Genomic DNA, 22,216 nt, shown 5'->3' on the forward strand with positions numbered 1-22,216 from the left:
ACTTGGAGAGCCCAGAAGACAGCACACTCTGGGCTCAGAGAGGATCCTCTGGCCCCAAGCACTGGAGCCACATCTCAAACAGGGTGGGAGGGGAGAGATGGAGGTTGGCCCTAGCAGTGGGCCAAACTGATGACCTGGAGCACTGGTCTGTTTTTTACAGTAGCATCTGTGTTCCTCTTAATTTTTTATCCTAGCCAGTGACTCTCCTGAGTCTCTATTAGTAATAGACCATAACAGACCAGTTTCCTAATGAAGCAATGGCATTAGTCTCCTTTTACAGATTTGGAGAGGTGAGGCCTATGGAGGGCCAAGGATTTTCTCATAGTTCAGAAGTGAAAGAGCTCAAGTTGAGCCCAGGTCTCTCTGGCCACAAATTTCATTCTTCAGTGTTTCTGGTTCCCCAGTTCCTAGCATAGGGGTTAATTCAGATCAATCATTGAATGGATGAGTGGATGAATGGGTGGATAGCTGGGAGGGTGGATGGATGGATGGATGGATGGTTGGGAGGGTGGATAAATGGACAGAGGCTGGACGGATGGATAGAGGATGTATAGATGGAGGGGTAAGTGGGTGGATGGGTGGGAGGGTGGATAGATGGACAGAAGACTGGACGGATGGATAGAGGATGGATAGATGGGAGGGTGGGTGAATGAGTGGATGGATGGGTGGATGGATGGGTGGGTAGGTGGAGCAGTGGATGGATCCATGGGATGCAGTTTTAGTTCTTTTCTTGCCCAGCACTACCCTTGTAGCATCAGCCCTACCTGCAGATCTGGTCTAGCCTCTGCCATTATCACTCTGCTCCCCTCTCACACTTCTGGAGTTTTTGTCACACATGTCAAGCTTATCCTTGCTGCTGGCTTGGTGGGTGCTATTCCTGCTGCCCGGAATACTTTTCCTCACAGTTTCACATAGCTAGCTGCCGTTTTGTTTAGTTTTGTTTTTTTGTTTTTTTGGTCATTCTAATCTAAATCCAAATGGTGTACCCTCCAAGAAGCCCTCCCTGCCCACCCACTTACACCACAAGAGTCCATTCTCCACTTGACATGTACCTATTTTATCATTTTCTTAGCGTTTACTATTCAAAACCATCTTGCTGATTTCTCTGATCACTTGTCGGTTGTCCACGAAAAAGCTGGGACCATGTCCCTCTTGTTCACCACTGTGTTCCACACACATGGCATCTGGAGGTACCAAATCTGATTTCTGAATGGAGCGCACACACTTGGGTGGGGACACTGCAGGACGGGAAACACAATCCAGCTGGGTGAGAGTTGGCCCACCCCTAACTCCAGCACCTGATTTTTGCCTTCCCCATCCCCGCAAGTAGCTAAAAATGCATCCCTGGAGTTTAGTATTGTCCCTGAGTGTGGCTGCTGGGTTAGGGATGAAGAGCCTGGTTTTAGAATACAGAGTATTTTGAAGGGCTGGGGTGGGGGTGGTGCAAGTATCCCACCTGCTTATACTGTCCATGCAGATCCCTTTCCACCTGCCCATGGCCCCACCTGGCCACGCTATGCCCTACAGAGCAGGGTTTCTTATTAAGCCACCATTTTCAATTAAGGATCCGAATGGATTGGCTGGATTCAAGCTGCCATGGGAGCCGACTCCATAAATTACTAGCATCAGGGGGCAATTAGACATTGCCCCAGTTGGATTCTGCGCTGGGGGCCCAGGCGGCCAATTGAAGACATTAACGTCCCATTAACGAGATGGATGCCTGGTGGCTGGGCTCTCCCTGTTTATCAGCCTGCTGTTGGATAACTGGGCACTTCTGGCAGTGACAAATGAGGTTGGCCACTCTGTGGCTAGTGATTTGTGAGAGTTCCTACCGCAGGGTTGGTAACTTTGATATAAGAACCACCCAGATCTCGCAGAGTAACAGCATGTGATGCAGGGAGCCGTGAATTTTGCAGTTTTTTTTTTTTTTTCTTCTGGAGTCCTACTAATTTTTAAAGCAAAAAGTGTCAAATGGGACAAGAAGGAAGGGAAAACTGCAGAGGATCCCTCTCCTGGTGGCACAGCTCCAGGGCTCCACTCGGGGCCTGGCTCACAGCAGGTTGCCAGTGTTGCTGAGCCATCAGATGGATTTCTCCACCCCATGGGAGTCCCATGCTGGTGGCTTGCAGAAAAGAGGCTCATTCCTTCAGCAGACAGTCCAAGTGGCTATGGTGTACTAGGTGCAGGAGTGGCTGGAGAGTCCAGGCTCCTTTTGGCACGGAACTGTAGTCAGGTGAGGCAGTCAGCCTACAAGTGAGCAAATAAAGGAACAAAAACATTTCAGCTAATGGCGAGTATTATGAAGAACATAAAACTTAATTCATGTCATTGCTGAGGACTGAAGAGGCCGTTGGGGACTACTTTCAGTGGGATGATTCATTTGGGAAGCTTTTCTAAGGAGGTAACCTTAGAGCTGAAGCCTGGAAAGAGCCAGTGATGGGGAGACATGGAGCAGTGCAAGCAGAGAGAAGAGCATGTGCAAAGGCCCAGAGGCTCCAGGAGGGAGCAGCAAGGCCAGTGTGGCCAGCACACAGTGAGTGAGAGGGAGGGCAGTAGAAGGAAGGTGTCAGAGGGGATGGGACAGATCATGATGGGGACATGAAGGCCCTGGAGAAAAGCTCAGATGGTATTTTCAATGCAGTGAGAGATTTTTAGTGGGTTTGAAGTTGAGCAATGTGGTGAACTTGACCATGGACTTGAATTTGAGTAGTGATCATTGTGTTGTAAGTGTCCATGGACTTGCACAGTGAGTCTGTGAGAAGATCTTGAAGCCCTAGAAGTTGTGACAGCAGTGCGGCCCCCTCTCAGGCAGCCCCAGCTTGGTCGCATGTGAGGGTAGCAGCTAGCCTTCCGCTCCCTCTCCTAGGATTGGAAATTGAGATCCAGCCTCTATGCTCACAGCTGCCCTACAGATCTTCCCTCGGGGTTGTCTTGTCTTGGTTTTAGAGAGCTCAGACTTCAGAGAATTGCTCATCGCCATTTCCCTGGGGAATGCAAGGATACCGTTCTGGAGTGTCCCCACACTCCCCTAACTGGGCACTAAGCCCTACTCTGTAGAACCCCAGCATATTGTGTGAGCATTCATCCGTTTGTTGGTAGCTGTGGGAAAGCCAGTGTGTGGAGGGCCTGGTGCATAGGGATGTCCTTAGGTTCACAACATAGAGGATGGGTGGGTGGGTGGAAGGAAAGGAGAGGAGAAGGGAGATAGGGAGGGAGGAAGGAGGGAAAGAAGGAAAGGAGACTCAGCACCCACCATGTACTCAGCACTGTCTTGGAATCTAGAGATACACTGGTGAACAAGCCAGATACACTCCCTCTCCTCATCGAGTTGACAGTCATTAGCTAAGGAAAGAGATAAGTAAATTAAAAGTTGTAATACTGAGAGAAAAAAAAAAAAAAACACCAAGATGGGCAAATCCTTAGAAAGGCACCTTGGTGTTGCCTCCAGCTGGGGAAGGCTTCCAAGTGGAGATGACCTCCGCTGAGATCTACCTGAGGAGTAGAAGCTGGCAGGGGTGGGGGGGGTTGGGGAAGGGGTAGGAAGGCTGTGCCAGCCAGAAAGCCAGGAATGAGTGGAAGGTCAGAGATGAGACAGAGAGCCCTCCTCCTGGAGGCGCAGAGAGTAATCCAAGTGGCCTGGAGTAGGGGGGAGTGGAGGGGAGGGCGAGCGGTTGAGGTGAAGCCCTCACAGCATGGGGTGAGAGACTAGACTTGAGAATCCTGAGGTGTGGAAGAGAATTGCACATAGGGAAGTGACAGGATTGGGTTTTTTTTTTTTTTTAAGGTTTTATTCACTTATTTGACAGAAGCAGGGGAGGGGCAGAGGGAGAGGGAGAAGCAGACTCATCACTGAGCAGAGAGCCCGATGCAGTGCTCCATCCCAGGACCCCAGGACCATGACCTGAGCTGACACTCAGGCAGACACTTAACCCACTGAGCCACCCAGGCGCCCCAAGGATCAGGTTTCTTTAGAGAAATCTCCAAGCCTCGGAGGACAGCTGGAATCCACGCATTCCCTCCTTCATTTCTTCACTGACTCGTACTGGCTTCCTTCCTGCCGTGATGCAGCCACTGTGCTGGCTCAGGGGTCCCCAGAAGGAGCCGAGCCTCGGGGTGGCAGGGAATGCCAAGACATCGCCCGTCTGGGAGGGCCAGCCACCCCCGCAGAAGTGTCACAGCAGTCACTACCTCTGCTCCACTTGGGATGGCTCCTCGGTCCCATCCTGTAGGCTCCTGGCTGTGGGGCTGTGGGGCCGTGCACCTCTGGTTGACGGCGGGCTGAGCACCTAGGCGTGGGATGGACGTGTGACTGAGTGAACTGGAGGTAACGCACGAGAGCGGGTGAGAACACAGCCCCTGGGGACAGATTTGCTGGGGCCCTGCGCCAGCTCTGCCCCCCACTGGCCACCGCAAGTGACCTAGGCACTCTGGGCCTCGTCTCTCTCCTCTGAGGACAACGACAGGGTCTCTCCCCTTCGTGGACCTGAGAGAGTCGCACAGGTTGGTGGGGCTGGAGAAAGAAGGCACATCTTGGAGAAAGAATAGAAGCAGGAGCTCGTGGCGTCCACGAGAAAGCCAGCAAGCCCCTGCTGGCCCTGCACGGATGGCATGTCTCACCCCGACCTGCATGCACGCATCGGAGACACGGGTCACGGAAAGAGCACAGGAGCGGGCAAGCCTTGGGGTGTGCTCGTTATCTGCTCCCAGCGTGCCCGCGGGCTGTGTCTTCAAAAACACCAAATTAAACCTGCTGGGGGAGCAGAAGACCCCTCACTTAAATGGATTTGAAGTAGCAGCAGAGCTCCGGATCAGGGACGTAAGTGTCAAGTTGTTGGCTCGCTGGTTCCACAGATACTGGGCGCCTGCTGCATGCCAGGCACAGTGCTAGGCACCCAGGAAACGCGGTGGCACAAGCTGCGGGGCCGCTGAGCAGCGAGGGGACAGCTGGCCAGGTCTTCCTGGCTGCTGGCTGAGGAGTACATTGCAGGCGGCAAAAGCGGAGGGAGGGAAGCAAGAGTGGACCCCCGGCAAGTCGGAGCCACACGGACACCAGCCAGCTGGCAGGAGGGATGGACCGAAGGCTGGATGGATCATACGATCACAGCCCCCCGTCCCCCACCCAGGCCCAGCTCGGAGTGCTGTGGGGAGGCCATGGCTGTGTCTTCCTCAGAAAGCCACGTGCTCTCCTGGAGGTGATCGGAAGGGCTGAGGGACCCTCCTTGTTCAGAACGTCACCACTAAACAGAGGTGCCCGATCCAGAAGACGGAGCACCAAAGTGGAAGCCAGCTGCACCTGCTGAGTGTTGGGGTGCGCTCTCCTTGGGATGGCCCGCCAGCAGGCGTTCATTTAGTCGGTGCACGGTGCGTGCTTTCTTTCCAAAGCACTAACCCTGACTCAGGCACAGGAGGCCCAGGGGTTTAGCGAATAGACCACAAGCCCTGTAATCCCCTAGACTGGGTCCAAATCCCAGGTCTTCTGCTTATGACTAGTTGTGCAGTCTTGAGCAGGTGACCCACTGGGAGCCTCAGTTTCCTCATCTGTAAAATGGGTAGATGAAGCCCAACAAGCAGTATCTTAGGCCTCTCTGGGACCGTGGGCCCTGTTTTCTGGTTCAGTGATTTCTGGACTCTCTCGTTTCAGGTTGGCACTGACTGGGATGCCAAGGAGCGGCTCTTCCGCAACTTTGGGGGTCTCCTGGGGCCTATGGATGAGCCGGTAGGCATGCAGAAGTGGGGGAAGGGCCCCAACGTCACCGTGACCGTCATCTGGGTGGATCCCGTCAACATCATTGCAGCCACCTATGACATCCTGATCGAATCCACTGCCGAGTTCACCCACTACAAGCCCCCTTTGAACTTGCCCCTGAGGCCTGGGATCTGGACAGTGAAAATCCTTCACCACTGGGTGCCAGTTGCAGAGACCAAATTCCTCGTTGCACCACTGACCTTCTCAAACAGGCAGCCCATCAAACCAGGTGAGTACTCCCAGCATCTCTGGGAGGGAAAATATTCCTACCCCGGGCGGGGGGGGGTCTCTCAGGCGGGCCCTCCTTTCTGGCGGGCAATGGGGGCCATGTGGGCGGCCTTGGAGAACCATGCTCTCTGCTCTGTATTTTTCTCTCCTTGCACAAGGAGGGAATTTTCTACCCGTACAGTAAGGTGATGTCATCTGTGTATTAGATATCTAATTATTACCTACTCTCCCACTGGACTTCCAGAAAGCCCTGATCATATTTAAGACAAGATGGGAAATAAACCCAGACAGATCCTGAGTGTCAGCAAATCTTACTTTCTTAAAAGTAATAATTAAAATAGGAAATTCTGTTCATCAAAAACCTGCTACACTAGGAGAAAAGACACTATAGGGAAAAAAATATTTGCTACACATAAAATAAAGTACCTCTAAAATATATAAAGAAATCCGCATACATCAGAGAGCCAACTGTAAGCCATGGGCCAAATCTGGCCCACCTCCCTGTTTTTATAAATAAAGTTTTGTTGGGACACAGTCACATCCATTCACTGACATATTTTTTTATGGTTTCCTAGGGACTACAATGGCAGCAATGAGTAATTATGACACAGTTTGCATGGCCCACAAATCCAAAAATATTTACTATCTGGCCCTTTATAAAAAAAGGGATTGGCAACTCGTGCTACAAAAGAGAAAGAAAAAAAAAAGCACATAAATGGCCCACACACTCGGCTTCATGAAAATGAGATACTCAGCTTCATGAATAATGAGAAAAATGCAAATGAAAAGCAAAAAGGGATCCCTCTTCACACCACCATGTTGAGAAATATTCAAAGGTTAGATAGTAGTATCCTATGGCAGAAGGTTGGAGAACAATGCCCATCCATCTAGTGCTGAGGTGGGGGGACGACAAAGTGATAAAACAGGTTTGGAAAAAGGCTTAGCATCTCCTAGTAATGCTTTGTGTGTGCTCACACACTGCCAAAACTTTGGTGTTCATCCTCCTAGAAGTTTCTGGAGGCCTCTAAACCATAAACACAAACACACAACATAAGTCCTATGTTGCTGGTTTTGGGGGTGATGCTTTGTGTAATGAAACTTGCTCTTTGGACTTCTCACGTCAGTATATATAAAGCTACCTGCTGCATCAGATCCCCGTGGGTTCTGAGGACCCAGAATCCACCACATTGCCTCTTTCATTGTTGGCAGTGGTGCTGTTGCAGATAACACCGCAAAGAGGATTCTTGAATCTAAAATTGTCTGTGCCCATACAGATACATCCATAAAAGAGATTCTTAGAAACAGGGTTTCTGGGTCTCTTGGTATTTGAAATTGTCTGTATCTAACAGATCAGAAACCCAGAAGCCAAAAATGCATTACAGCCTCTGTTAGGGAAGAAGCGTTCTGGGCTGGGTGCCGTTTAGCCAGTGACACAAGGAGATGGGGACAAAGACGTGGGGACGGGTTCCCTGGAATCCTAACGGGGGTGTTGAAGTGAACTCAACTCTGTTGATGTCTGCTAAGCTTCTGTGCTAAGCAAGCAGAGAGGTACAGGGAGACCTTGTGTTTTCTCGAGATGGAAGCCTGCTCCCCCCTCTCCCCTGTGAAAGAGACCAAAGACAGCCCCTCCAGAGGAGCGGGGCCAGAGCCCATCCACTTTTGTTCAAGTACCCTTCTTTTTTTTTTTTTTTTTTTTTAAGATTTCATTTATTTACTCATGAGAGACAGAGAGAGAGAGAGGCAGAGACACAGGCAGAGGGAGAAGCAGGCTCCATGCAGGGAGCCCAACATGGGACTCGATCCCGGGACCAGGATCACAGCCTGGGCCGAAGGCAGGTGCTAAACCACTGAGCCACCCAGGGATCCCCTTCTCAAGTACCCTTCTGATTAGGGTCACATCCTTAGCATCCTCAAGATCCCAAAGCCAGACACGGAGGGGAGGGACAGAAAGAGCGCTCTCCTTGCGTGTTTCAGAAACCCCCATCAGATGGAACAGGGGAGCAGTCCTGAATCCACCTCTACCCCGGGGCCGGGAGGAAGGACAACAGTGGGGGCATTTTTCCTGATTTTTCCAGTTTTTTTTTTTTTCTCCTTGGGAGTTTATGATGACAGCAAGGCTCTTCCTAAACCCCACCCAGGATGAGCCAGGGGGTCATCTTACCCCACTGGGAGCAACCCCCACCCCCCCACCCCACCCCTCCCAGTTGTCAGTAATTGTATCTGGTAACGATGTTCCAGTGACAAGGAACACGAAGGTGGGAACAATGCAATTTGTAAAATGATTCATCAAGAGTAATTTGCTATTGATGCGTCCCTGGTAATCTCAAGAAATCTGATGAGGTGGAATTGAGGAAAATTTAATTATAGAGGCAAGCATCACGGGCTGGTGCTGTAATAGCATTTCCCACATTAACCTCATTTTTCATAAGGGTTTTCTGCATCAGCCACGATATGTGGTTCCCAGCGTTCAGACTCCGGTAGCTGCTCTCCCCACTTTGTACGTCGGGCCTTCGGTCAGCTCAGGAGTCTCCCCACTGCCAGCTCTTAGTGCTCAGAGGCCCCGATGGCTGAGTCAGGACCTGCTCCATAAGGCACAGGCTCCGTTCGCATCAGGGAGAGGTGGGCGAGGGCCAGATCTATAAACACGCTAGGTCCTACGGAACTCAGCTAAACCACAGCAGGACAGGGTGCGTGTTCGTGCAGGCTCGTGCCCCGTCTCCCGCCGTTGCCTTCTGCACCTTGGAGCGCTGCCCGCTGCATCCGGGGTCAGAGGGAAGGACTTTGTCTGCATGGGTCAAGGCAGGCTGTTGGTTCTGCTAGTTGCCCTAAGAAGGGCGGGCGTGTGGTCTGCCTGCCTCCTCCTTGAGCCCCATTCAGGACCGCATGTATTAGGAAACGGCGTGAGGATGATCCGAGCTCTCCTGGTTGCCCCTTTGGGGGACCGGAGACATTCTCTGAACACCACACTGTCACATAAGGACATTTCCCGGAGCCCTAGCGGTCTCAATCCAGGCAAGAGCTAATTTGCTAAAACACAACTCGCCAAAATCCTCGGCCAGTATGTGTTTAAAATCTATTCTTGTGTTTGGCGATGAAATAGGCAATAAGAGGGAACTCCTCCAAAATAGCAATGTCTAGGGATCCCTGGGTGGCGCAGCGGTTTAGCGCCTGCCTTTGGCCCAGGGCGAGATCCTGGAGACCCGGGATCGAATCCCACGTCGGGCTCCCGGTGCATGGAGCCTGCTTCTCCCTCTGCCTATGTCTCTGCCTCTCTCTCTCTCTCTGTGACTATCATAAATAAATAAAAATTACAAAAAAAAAATAGCAATGTCTAGCTGCTTTCCGCCAGCCCAAATGTGTGCACTTTCTGCTTCCCCATCTGTAAGCCCGAGGAAGTAGTCAGGGCCCCCCTCCTTGATGTGTTCTTTTCCTGTTTTAGAGCATATGAACCTCTTCCTGAGCCTCTTGCCAGCCCTGGGGGTCTCACTGGTGCAAGGATGAGTATCCAGTTTACAGACGGGGAAAGTGAGTCTTTGAAAGACTGGCTTCCAATGAAAATTAAAAAAAAACAAAAAACAAAAAACACCACCAGTTCTATAGCTTCCAGTTGGTGGATGAGCCTGCGGTTAGAGTCCCATGATAATAAGAACGGGCTTTGGAGTCAGCCGGTCCTGGACTTGACCCTGGATCTGTCTCGAACTATAGGCGTCTGCAAAATGGGGGTGATGACACCAGCCCTGTGGCTTTGCGTGTGTACGAGGATTGTGTACTAATAACACCAACCACGATACTACTAAACTTCTCCAAGCACTTAGTATGTGCCAGGTGCCTGTTTGTGTATATGGCCTAGGTTTTTTTGTTTTTTGAAGTCCAGTATCATTAATGTACAGTATGATATAGTTTCAGGTGTACAATACCGTGATTCAGCAATTCCGTAGCTCCCCCAGCGCTCAGCACGTACGCGCACTCTTCCTCCCCCTCACCAATTGCACCCGTCCTGCCACACACCTCCCCTCCAGCAACCACCAGTTCTCTGTACGTAGGACTCTGGGGTGTTTTTTTTGTTTGTTTCTGTTTTCCTTTGGTTTTGTTTCTTAAATTCCGCAGGAATGAAATCATACGGTATCTTTCTTTGACTTGACTTCACTTAGCATCATACACTTGCGCTCCGTCCATGTTGTTGCACATGGCAAGATCTCATTCTTTTTTGGATTGAGTGCTATTCCACTGTATATACCGCTGTATACACCGCATCCTCTTCATCCATTCATCTATGGATGGATGCTTGAGCTGCTTCTGTAATTTGGCTATTGAAATAATGTCACAATCAACATAGGGGGTGTATGTTTACAGATTAGTGCTTTCCTACTCTTTGGGTAAATACCCAGTAGTGCAACTGTTGGATTGTAGAGTAGCTCTACTTTTAACTTTCTGAGGAACCTGCAGATTGTTCTCCAGAGTGGCCACGCCAGTTTGCACTTCCACCAGCAGCAACAGAGGCCTTCTTTTTCTCCACGGCCTCCGCCCACACCTGTTGTTTCCTGTCTTTTTTTATTTCAGCCATTCTGACAGATGTGAGGGGATACCCCCTTGTGGTTTTGGTTTGCAGTTCCCTGGTGATGAGTGATGTTGACCACCTTTCCATGGGTCTGTTGGCCCATCTGAATTTCTTCTCACTTCTAATTGGATTATTTGGGCTTTTTGGTGTGGGGTTGTAGAAGTTACTTTGGATCGTGACACCGGATGCCATTTTAAGCACTTAGCAGAAGTCAGCACATGACATCATGAAGCTCTCATAGAGTACTGGGCACTCTACTCATCTGTCAGGGAAAAGTGGGCACCGGGCATTGACGTCCAATGCCATACACCAGGCATGTAAGCCCCGGGCGATTCAGACCCAGACACCCTGATTGCCGTCCGTGCACTCACACACCAGGCTCTGCTCAGCAAGGCAGGGCTGTTAAGAGAGCCAGCTGAGGTCAACAGACCTGGAGTCCAACCTTGGCTCCAACGCTCATTAGCTCTGTGATGTGCAGAAAGGCATTTAATGAGGCCTTGCCTCTGCCCAGAATTCTGTCTCCCACGATCTGCAGGTGGCTTCCTTGTTCTCATTAACTGGCACTCAGCTCAGGTGACACCTCAGAGAGACCTTCCTTGCCCACCTCATCCAAAATAAACATCCTTGTCACTCTCTAACCCCGGGGGCAGCCAGCTCTTAGTGTAAAGGGCTAGACAGTAAATATTGCCCGCTCTGTGGGCTTCCTGTGGTCTCCGTCTCAATTACTCCACCGTGCCGTGGTGGCACGGCAGCAGCCACAAACAGCACGTCTGCAAAGAGGCATAGCTGTGTCCTAATGAAACTTTATTCTCGACACCTGGGCGGGTCAGATTTGGCCCAAGGGCCTCGGCGTGCCAACCCCCCGCCCTGACTCTGCACCCAGTGTAGTCTGTTCATGTTACTGATCTCCGATTAAACCGATCTTTCCTACTTCTTGTCTTCAGCCTCCCTCCACAGGGCTGTAATCTTATCTGGTTCATTTTAGGGCATGGAGTGGCATTAATCTTTACCAAATAAGTGAATGAATGGCTTGCAGATAGAGGGTTAGCAAGCATGTGTTGAATGAATGCCTTGCACAAGTAGGTGCTGGGGATGGATGGATGGTCAGTTGGTCTAGACTGTTGAGCTGCTCTGTAAGCCTGTGCTCAGTGGACAGACGAGCCCACAAAGTGTCCCCACAGGCTGCTTCATCGTCTGCAATGGGGCTGCCGACACCACAGGAGATGGTCCCGCGCAGGACGTGGTGGCATACAGTGCCCAGCGCGACGCACATGGTAGGCACCCACTTCGTGACTTGCGACCATCTCATGGTTTCCCTTTGGTTTTCAGAGGAGGTGCTGAAGCTGCACAACGGGCCCCTGCGCAGCGCCTACATGGAGCAGAGCTTCCAGAGCCTGAACCCCGTCCTCAGCCTGCCCATCAGCCCGGCCCAGGTGGAGCAGGCTCGGAGGAACGCGGGCTCTACGGGCGCCACGCTGGAGCACTGGCTGGACTCCCTGGTAGGCGGGACATGGACCGCCATGGACATCTGCGCCACAGGCCCCACTGCCTGCCCAGTCATGCAGACCTGCACCCACACGGCCTGGAGCTCCTTCAGCCCTGACCCCAAGTCAGAGCTGGGGGCTGTCAAACCCGATGGCCGTCTCAGGTAGCAGCGGGCACGCGTGGGCCATGGCAGATAAAGGGAAAGCAGCCAGAGGGCTGGTGGTGCCTGGACCCTGGCACCTCCCCCCCCGCAGCCCCCAGGGGTGCCTTTTGTGAGAGGGGCTCTCCTGGCTACAGATTGAGGGAGAAGGAAGGTTTGGAGGTCAAGGCAGTTCCTGCCAACAACCGGCGTGTGGCACGCTGGCTCCTGGGGGTGAGGACTGCTCAGTCCCCGTGCCATGCTGGTCTTACCTCTCCTGGTTGATCCTCAGAGCTCCAGGTTCCTTGTTCCCCCTTCTCTGTGACCCAATCTCCCAGTCAAGTGATTCTCAGACTTTTATTTTGAGCAGAGTTTTGTTTACTAAGCGCAGTTGGAGGTAGACATTCAAGGTGTGGCTGCTCTGGTTGACGCCGGGGCACGCGTGTGAGCTTCTTTCTCAGAGCTCAGCCCACAGGGCGGTCCCTTTGCCCGATGGCACCCCCTGAGGGATCTTTCCAGAACCCAAGGGCTCTGCAAAACCCCATTTGAAAAGCACTGCCCAGACAGTGGGCTTGACTTCCAGCCCCACCCTTGGGCTCCCCTCTTTCTCCCCAGGGGAGGGGAGGGGGACTGGCTGAGCCTTTCACCAGCCCTTGTCGGGTTGACTTGTCCTTAGTAACTAGATGAGCAGGAGAGCCTTTTGATATGACATGGCCAAGGCTCCCCAAAGTGTGACTGCCAAGCATCCTGGGTTCCTGGCCGGCCTCCCTTTCTCCAGACTGCCCCATGAGGCGGCACAAATGGGATGAGGCTCAGCAGTGTAAGCATCAAGTCTCCCAGCCATTCATGGGCCGGGAGACCGGGACCGTGGCCATGCAACTCAGAGATGGTTGGAAGCAGACTCCTGAGCTGGACAGCCTGAGCCCTTGGGCGCGGAGGTTGGGCACTCAGACCTTTGTGAATCGCTCCCCCGCCCCCGGTGCTGTAGGGAAGGGACCAGACTTTTCACATCCAGGATAAAGCATTTCAGATTTGGTTTTGAAAGTCCTGCCCTTCCTCCTCCGAGGTGCAAGCAGGCCCCTGTGATGTGCAGCAAGAGCGCCGGAAGCTTGAGTATCTGATCGGTTAAACCATAGTGTTATTCCAAATGCTTGAGTTGCCAGAAACCTGAACTGTGCCCCTGCTGTGTGCCTGGGAGGGCTGGCCCTGCTCCCCTGGAGAGCCCACCCCACAGCCCATTCCTCCGCCAATTCCACCCCCACCCGGGTGCAAGCTGTCCTACCCCGAGAGCCCGTCCTTGTGGGCGTGAGTGTGAAGGTACTACAGCCCTGTCCTCCTGACCTCTCGCCCCTGCCAGGCCGGAGAGGGACAGTTTCGGTATTTATTAGTTACGTTTTAGTCAATGACTAATGAGTAGGTGCTGCTTCTGCAGCTTGTCAGTTGTCTCTTACTAACTGAAGCTGCCTTTATTCACAAAAGGCCCCCCCTGCCTCCCCGTGTCTGTCTCTCTCCTGTCTGCTCTGCATGCTCCGTGTCCTCAGAGGAAGGCAGGGGTGTTGGCCACCATGAAGAGAACGCTTACACCAGCATCATCCGCTGGCTGAAAGCAGGGTGCCCTGGGGACACTGGAGGCTTACTCTTCCTCCAGCAGGGTGGCAGCCTCGGCCGGTCATGCAGAGCCTAGGATGTGACAAAATGACAGAATGAGGCTCCTTCCAAGCCTAGGAGGGAGAGAGATCCAGTTTGGGGAGAGGGTGAGTGATCAGACTGAGAGCCGGCCACTGTCAACAGGGGCTCCAGGGACCTCGGGGTGGTCTTGCCGAGAAAGCCCAGATCATCTCTCAATGAGCCTGCAGCATCTAGGAGCCCCGAGGGCCAGGCCACAACCTCCTTGCCCCCACCTCCCCCTCAAGGAACCTTCCTACTCTATTCACCCTCCTCTCCAGGCCGCTAGGACTCCCGTGTTTTCCACAGTGTCCTGTGCGGAGCTCGGCCCCGCGTCCAGCGTGGGGCTGCCGAACCCCACTCCCCCGACCCCCAGAACAAGCAGAGATAAGGCTGAGCCAGTGGACTGTGGGTACGATCCCTACCCCCTCCCTGCTCACCCCAAGGAATTCTGGAAGCCAGGCAGTCACACCCAGTGTTTCTCTAAGGACTTTTGTTTTTGGACCAAGGAAAAACTTGGCAGATTAGAAAAAAAAAATCTAAACAAAAGGTGATGTTTTCCCAGGGGTCACAGTAACAGGTGAACTTTTTTATCTGCCTAAGAGTGAGTGGTGAAGGGCCCAGGGATAGAGCTGCTGGGACCCAACAACGTGAGGAGGTGGTCCCCGGAACCCTATGACCTCTGAAGTCCAGCCCCTGGCTCATTGACCCAGGTGCCCGGGGTCTGCCGGGGGAGAAGGAAGCCTTCAAAAGGGCGTGGCACCCTGTGTGATTTCCCAGCCAGCCCAACCAGTGACGCTTAGATGGAGCCAGTCTTTTGGAGTCCCCCCGCCCAGGGCACGCACAAAACGGTCTCCCACGACCCTGTGTTTAACAAGGAGGCTGTTTCCTCCCTTTGGAAAAAGACCTTGCCGGTCAAGTCAGGAGCCCTTTGGGCTTCATTTCCCTCTTTGCTAAAGTTTTAAATTGCCAGTGCACTCAGAGGACGAGCCAGACCACACGGGCCCCCAAAAGGGGCGTCTGGCGCTCTGGTTTACAGGTACAAGGAGGGCAGTGGCTGGAACCTCGATCTCTTGGCCGGGAGGGTGCAGAGTAGAGTGAAGCGGCTGTGGAATGTGGGGCTTTAGCCAAGGCCCCTTACACAGCTGAGTCCACCAGGGACTCAGGACACAAGCTCCCCACCAGCACCCGAGGGGGAGCGCACTAGGAACATCTGTGGGCCAAGCCCTGCCAGTCAGAACCACTCCGCAGGAGGGGCCATAAATACCAACATTACTGTATAATCCAGTAGGGCGTGGTGGGGACTGTGGTCTGCTGGCGTGCACACGGTTGGCTGCAGCCCATCTTTGCACATTGTACATGTGGAATCTTCCAGATTTTCATAGGAAATTTGATGTTCAAGTGTCGGCAAGGTTTTGTTCTGCTTTGTTGGATTTTTTGGTTTTGAGTGTGGGCCAAGAGAAATTCCACAGTTGATCCCATGCACTGCCAGCTACCTCTGCAGTCTAGAGCGATGGTTTATTGATGAGGTTAGGCAGGGTCCTGGTGGAGGAGGCAAAGAGCCCCCAGTAGGAAGGGGCAGGAATTAGAGCTCATTTCACTGATGGCTCTGAAGGTTCCACCCCGGAGAGATGGTCCCACAGAGAAGCGTCCCAGAAGAACTGGATTGTCAGGCTGTCCTGGTCCCAAGACGGTGCTTAAAAAAATAAAAATTTAGAGACCTGACCTAAGGAGGCCCGCAGCTTCCAGAATTTGAGCCCACTCAGGCGGAGGTGACGAGGACAGGGTCCCGGGAGGAGGGACGTGTCAGCCCGCCCCCACTCTCAACAAGTCCCACGTTAGAGCAGCCGTCTTGGCACACGTTTTGGAAGCCATGCTGGAGCTGAGCTTGCTCCCGGGATGCCCTCTCAGACTCAGTAACCTTACTTGGCCCTTGGGTCTACCACAGGCGCTACCTCATTGTGTCCGCTAAGAAGTTTACCTGGGGGAGGGGGAAATCATTAGGTGTCCCAAATGTGCTCGAGCTGAATGTACAATCTATGCAAATTTCTCTCCCCCTCTCTGTGTCTGAGTCTCTCTCTCTCTCTCAATTTTATTTGGTTTGGTTTTGTTTGCAAACAAGATACTGTATAGACCCCTCTTAAGACTGAGGAGGGCTTTCATGCACCACGTGTGTCTACCCCTCACGTTGTCTTTGGTTCTGTCCTCGCCGAGGCCCTCCCTCCCTATCCCCTCCATCTGGCTGGGAACCCTCCAACTGCCTCTGCCCCCCCGGAGCTCCCCAGGAAAGCAGGTCCTGCCCCCTGGCACCCCCATCCCTGGCACCCCTGGCACACCATCTCTCCTCCATCCCTCCCTCCCACTTGCTTCTCCTCCCCTGCTCCCCACCCTTTCCCCCCAAAAAGCCTTAGGTTTCTCCTTTTTGAAATGTGGCCTTACAATTCTTTCTGGAAAGCTGACTGCCCTCTCCCTCCGACTTCCACCAACATCCGAGAAGAAAGAGCATCCTGCAGCTCTCGTGGCCACCTCCTCAGCCAGGGGCTGCCAATCTGTAGCTTGGAGCCACGACAGAAAGAGAAGGATACTCTCCTGTTGTTCCTCTGGGTGCAACGAAGGCTTGGGTGCTCCCATCAGCCAGCTCGGGCGGCACGCTGTCAGCGCACACTGCCGAGGCTCGGGTCCCTGGGGGGGCGTCAGCACCCACTCTCCCACCCGCCCTCTCCCCACCCAGGCTGGGTGACTTGATGCGCTTCATTCAGGAGAGTCTCTCGAGCTCTCTCTCCATCTTTCCTGCCTGGAAAGGGAGAGAACTTTCCATATTCCCAGCGGATGGGTTGTGTTCTCAAAGGGATCACACTCCCAACTTCCTTCGCTCCAAGTTCTGTTGGAGGCCAAAGACAACCCCCCCCTCCCACCCAGGGTTCTCCTAGGAAATTCACTGGAATTGAGCGCAACCGTCCTGAGAGTCCTCTCTCCGTCTTTCTGTTTTGTTTTTAATATGTTGTCAGTAGCGTTTGTTTTGGGTATTTTTTTTTAGAGGCCTCACAATAAGTTATTACTGTCCCTCTCATTTTTTTTCAAAAACATGTGGTGATATAGTTTTTAAAAATAACTATTTTGTTATAGATCATGAGATGCATAAAACTGTACAGAACTATTTTGTAATGTATTGATTTAAAAAAAATCTGTAAATAAAGTTTAAAAAAAGAATTCCAATGGCACACATGGAAGGATGTAGATATTTTGCTATTTATTTAAAGGACTATTTTAAGAGAGGTTGAACTATCTGAAATTGACCAGTAATCAAAATTCCGATCATACGAACGCTTTTCCTCGAGGTGTAGACCGTGATTCTCAGAAGCGATTGCACTACCCGCCCATTTTTGCACCTTTTTCTGTATCTTCATTTAGCAGAAAAACAACAACGAAATTGTGCCTTAGCTGTATTTTTTTGTCTAGGGAGTTTGTTTCTGTCTGACAAAGCAAAACTTTTTGCAGAAAACAGTGGATGTATTAAATACTGTATCATACCAAAAACACTGCAGGTGTATATAGATGCTTCTGTCATTCTGTGTTTTCAGATGCAGAATTTTAAAATTAAAAAAAAAATACTGTCTTTATGGAACAGTGGCTGCATGGCTTCTCTTCAGCAACGTCCTGCATCTTTACCAAATCCAGTGCTCCCTCCCCTCCTCTGTTAGGTGATTACAAAATCTGTCGTCCAACTTGGACTGCCCAGACCCCAGGCATGAGCTGGGCCTCCCCTCGGAAAACCTGGATGTGTGGACATACTGCCTAATCCGGCCTGCTGTCCTCTCTCAATGACATTATTGCAGCACCCTCCTGCACACAATTCCCTGGTTGATGTAGAAGTGGGTGGTTTTAGATCCTTTGGTAAGTAGAGGCCAGCCAGGAAGGGCTGCCTTTAAAAGTAACAGCTGGCTGTGTAGCAAACACATTTCCCTTTCCTCCTCACCACAAGGCTAGACCATGTTTCCCATACTTCCTCATGCATAGGGGTGGCCTTGTGGCCACCTTCTGACTCATGAAATGTGGGTGGAAGGGGCGCAGGGCAACTGCAGACCCAACCCAAAAAAATGTCCAGCTCAAATGTCTTGAATCATCTTGGTTTGGAGCATTCATGAGTCACTCCGCGCTACTCTTCCTAGAAACCTCACAAAGCACCCCATCTAAAGGAGGTAAGGAGCCAGATCCCTGGATAGACACATGGAAGGCCACCTGACCAGCCCCTCCTAACTGGTGACCAGGACACGAACCATGTGTTGTAGACCCATTTGAGAATCTGTGTTATAGCAAACAGCCATACCTTAAATCCTTGCTCATCCAGAAATGGCAATTCAGAGGTTCCTCTGCAAAATCTGAATCTCGGCCCCTTCGTTCTGCAAGGAAGAGATACAGAGACTCCAATGGGTAAAGTGATTGGCTTGAAGTTACGAAGATACAAGCTACTAGCATTGTGGTCAGAACCTGCACCAGAACCCTTCTCGGGTCTTTAGGAGGACTGGTTCTCTATCCTTGGGTTGGCCTCACTGCTGTGTTTATATTTGGCTCCCTCAAGGCCGTGGATGGGGACGGAGTGCCCAGGTGGCAGGATGGCAGAGAGAACTGCTAACTCACCCTTCAACATCCTTAAAGGCAGAGAGTGCAATGAGACCCAAATGGGACTGCACAACCAGAACACAACAGGCTAGAGAGACGGTGACTTTAGGTTAGAGGTGGGGGCCGCAGGTTGTCATGGCGGCTTGCCCTGAATTCCACATTGTATCATGCCCCATTCAGGACTTCCAGGGAAGATGGCAGAGCAGGAGGGCTATAGGCTCACCTGGTCCCAAGGACAGACCTACAGGGAACACCAGGTCAGTGTAAAAAACCCAGAACACAACCGGAACACTGACAGAACAGGCTCTCCGGGGCTAAATGTAGAGAAGAGGCCACATCAAAGGGGGTGGGAGGGCCAGAGACATGGGCAGGAGCCAGACCGTGGGACTGTCTGCAAGCCAGAGGGATGGCACAGGCAGAGAGAGGGGAGCAGACCCCACACCAGGCACCCGAGACATAGGAGACCTGCACTGGGAAGTTGAGTTCCCCAAATGTGTGCCTTTGAAAACCAGAGAGGCCTAACTTCAAGTTGTTATGATCAGGAGGGCTTAATATCTGCAACTTTCAGAATCAGCAGGTTCGACTCTGGGAGAGCCGAGAGAGAGCAGCGGTAAACAGTGTTGCTGCCCTTAAATAAAGAGGCAGCTCAACAACCAGCCCATGGAGATAAGAGTATAGAAGCAGCAGTCTGAAAAAGGCCTGGGGTATATGAAAGGGAGAGTGATTTACTGATCTCAGAGCATGTCCCAGAGGGACAGAGATCACTGGGAAACTCCTCCAGGAACAAAGGCACTATTTCTCTCCCACCCACCCCCCTTCCCCAGCATAAACACGCCACCAGTGGGAACCAGCACAGGGCTGACTTTCACTACCCAACTCACACACATCCTGCCTCACCATCCAGCACTGCACTTCAGCACATCTGCACCCCCACCTCAACACACACAGGCCGAGGACCCTCCTGCCGAGGACCAGCTGCTCACAAACCTCGCTAACACCACCACCCAGCTGCCCCTAGCCCCAGTGCATTGCAGATCTACCCCTCACCCCTGACACCCTCTTGGCCAGAGCCCATCCACACTAACTGCCTGTCAGGGGCCAGGACCACTCCAAACGACTCCTTGCTCAGGGCAAGAGACAGCTGACCATGCAAACCAGTCCAACTAACCAGAGCAGTTGGTGGGGGCTGGGAAGAAATCTTGTCTGATTGCAGAACAGTCCACCTACCAATGAAGGCTACTCAGGAGACAGCACAAGGAAAGTGGTCTACAGTTGAGTGCTGCTACATCTCTAGCAAACGCATAGTCTGACTCACCTAAAGCCCAAGGTGGCCCCAGACTGGCCTGCTAACACAGGGACCAAACCCTGCCCACAGCAGTCAAACAGCCACTGCAGATGACTGAACTGAAGCCAGATGTGGCTCAGCCACAATAGGGCACTTGCATCACACCGAGGAGACACCCCTGAGGCACCAGGTTCTGGTCAATAGGGGACACAGTTCTGCAGGCCATTACTTACTTTTTTTTAAGGTTTTATTTTTCATTTTTTTGAGAAAGAACACAAATCAGGAGGGGAGGGGAAAGGGAGAAGCATATTTCCCACTGAGCATGGATCTCAACACGGGGCTCAATCCCAGGACCCCAGGATCATGACCTAAGCCAAAGACAGATACTTAGCCAACTGAGGCACCCAGGCACCCCAAGGCCACTACTTTCAACAGCAAGAAACATAGCTCACTTTGCTAATAGAAAACAAGACACAGAACTTAGGCAAAATGAGGAGAAAGAGGAGTATGTTCCACAAGAAAGAACAGGGCAAAATCACATCAAGAGAGCTAAACAAAATGGAGATAAGTGATGTGTCTGATAAGAAATTTAATGATAATAAAGACACTCACTGGACTGGGGGAAAAAGTGGAGGACATCAGTGAGACCCTTCACCAAGAGATAAAAAAAAAAAAAGAACCAATCAAAGATAAAACACAGTAAGTGAAACTAAAAATGCACTTGATGAGAGACTTTCTGGGAAGATGCCAGAGAAAGAGGACTCTAAACTCACCTTGTCCCATGGATACAACTAGGTAACACATCAGAGCAAACACCCACAAAAGGACCCCAAAGACTTGCCCAACAAACTCCACCACTAAATGCAGAGAAGAGGTCACATCGAAGAGGGTAGGAAGGGTGAGAGCACAGAGGGAACCTAAGCCCTGTGGGTCTGACCGCCAGAGGGGAGAGCCATGGGTGCAGAGAGAGGCAAGAAATAGTCTATCATACCAGGGAGCCTGCAAGGGGAAGAGAAATCCCCATAGCATTTGACTTTGAAAACCAGAGGAGCCAAATTTTGTAAGTGATTACAACCAGTGGGCCATAAAGCCACTGAACCTTATGAATTAGTGGGCTCGGCTCTGAGAGAGCCCAGAGGGCAACAAGCAGCTGAGTCCCCACCCATAAGGAGACAGCACAACAAACAACCTGCATCTCTGCATAGAAACAGCAGTTTGAAAGGCACCAAAGGCTCATGTGAGGGGAAAATTGGTTAATAACCTCAGAGTTCCCTGAGGGACCTCTCCATGAACGAAGGGGCTGGCAGGTGACATTTCCTTCCCCAGCCCCCCATCATAGACACACAGCCACCTTTGGAAACCAACATGACATCAGCCTCCAAGGTGGCTGCACTTCGCCTGCAGAGAAGACAAGCACTGCCTAGCTAAAACTGCACTTCCGCCTACTCACTAGTTTCAAGAGGAAGAGACAAAACTGACACTGCTGACATACAGCAATCGACACAGAGAGTTAGACAAAATGAGGAGAAAGAGGACTATATCACAAATGAAAGAACAGGACAAAACCACAGCAGGAGACCTAAGTAAAATGGATCTAAGTAACATGCCTGATAGGGAGTTTAAAGTAATGATCAGAAAGATACTCACTGGACTTGAGAAAAGAGTGGAGGATATCAGTGACCTTAACAAAGAGACAGAAAACATAAAAAGGAATCAGAGATGAAGAACTCAATAAATGAAATTTAAAATACACTAGATGGATAATAGCAGGCTAGGAGAAACAAAGGAATGAATTAATGAACTAGAAGAGTTAAGCTGAACAAATGAGAGGAAAAAAGAATTATACAAAGTAAGGATAGACTTAGGAAATTAAGTGACTCCCTCAAGCATAATAACATTCACATTATAGGGATCACAGAGAGGAAAGGGGTAGAGCATTTATTTGAAGAAATAATAGCTGAAAACTTCCTGAATCTGAGGCAAGAAATAGATCCAGGTCTAGGAGACACAGAAAAGCACTCCCTGCTCCACCAAATCAACCAAAGGAAGTCCACACAAGAAACATACTTATTAAAATGGGGGAAAAAATACTGATAAACATTTTAAAAGGAGCAAGAGAAAAGTTACATACAAAGGAAACTCCATAAGGCTATCAGTGGATTTTTCAGCATAAACTTTGAAGGCCAGAAAACAGTGACATGATCTATAAAAGTGCTAAAAGGGAAAAATCTACAGCCAAGAATACTCTATCCAGCAAGACTATCATTCAGAATCGAAGGAGAGAGAGAAAGTTTCTCAGACAAACAAAACCTGAAGGAGTTCATGATCACTAAACCAGTCCTGGAAGTAATGTGGGGTGTTTTTTTTTTAAGATTTAATTATTTATTTGAGGGGGACAGGGAGAGAGAGAACCTCAAGCAGACTCCCCACTGAACACAGAGCCTGACATGGGCCTCAATCTTATGACCCTGAGATCATGACCTGAGCTGA

The 22,216-nt window shown here is 51.2% G+C and overlaps 1 protein-coding gene and 1 long non-coding RNA gene across 4 annotated transcripts in view; one reads left to right on the forward strand and one right to left on the reverse strand.

The window, feature by feature from the left end:
* XYLT1 (xylosyltransferase 1) overlaps positions 1-17,446 on the forward strand; it is a 306,125-nt gene extending 288,679 nt beyond the window's left edge. The window contains exons 11-12 of the mRNA XM_072835915.1: positions 5,642-5,975; positions 11,862-17,446. Coding sequence (XP_072692016.1) covers positions 5,642-5,975; positions 11,862-12,184 — 657 coding nt within the window. The 3' untranslated portion in view covers positions 12,185-17,446. The remainder of the gene's footprint in view (positions 1-5,641; positions 5,976-11,861) is intronic.
* Positions 16,754-22,216, reverse strand: part of LOC140638501 (uncharacterized) — a 77,714-nt gene continuing 72,251 nt past the window's right edge. Inside the window, exons 4-5 of one of the 3 annotated variants that reach the window (XR_012035529.1) lie at positions 18,149-18,221; positions 16,754-17,222 (exon numbers count right to left, since the gene is read on the reverse strand). This is a non-coding gene — a long non-coding RNA (uncharacterized lncRNA). The remainder of the gene's footprint in view (positions 17,223-18,148; positions 18,222-22,216) is intronic. The other 2 variants (XR_012035530.1, XR_012035528.1) reach the window with 2 other exon arrangements.

Source organism: Canis lupus, chromosome 8 (genome assembly GCF_048164855.1).
Source record: "Canis lupus baileyi chromosome 8, mCanLup2.hap1, whole genome shotgun sequence".
In the NCBI taxonomy this organism is placed as follows: domain Eukaryota; kingdom Metazoa; phylum Chordata; class Mammalia; order Carnivora; family Canidae; genus Canis; species Canis lupus.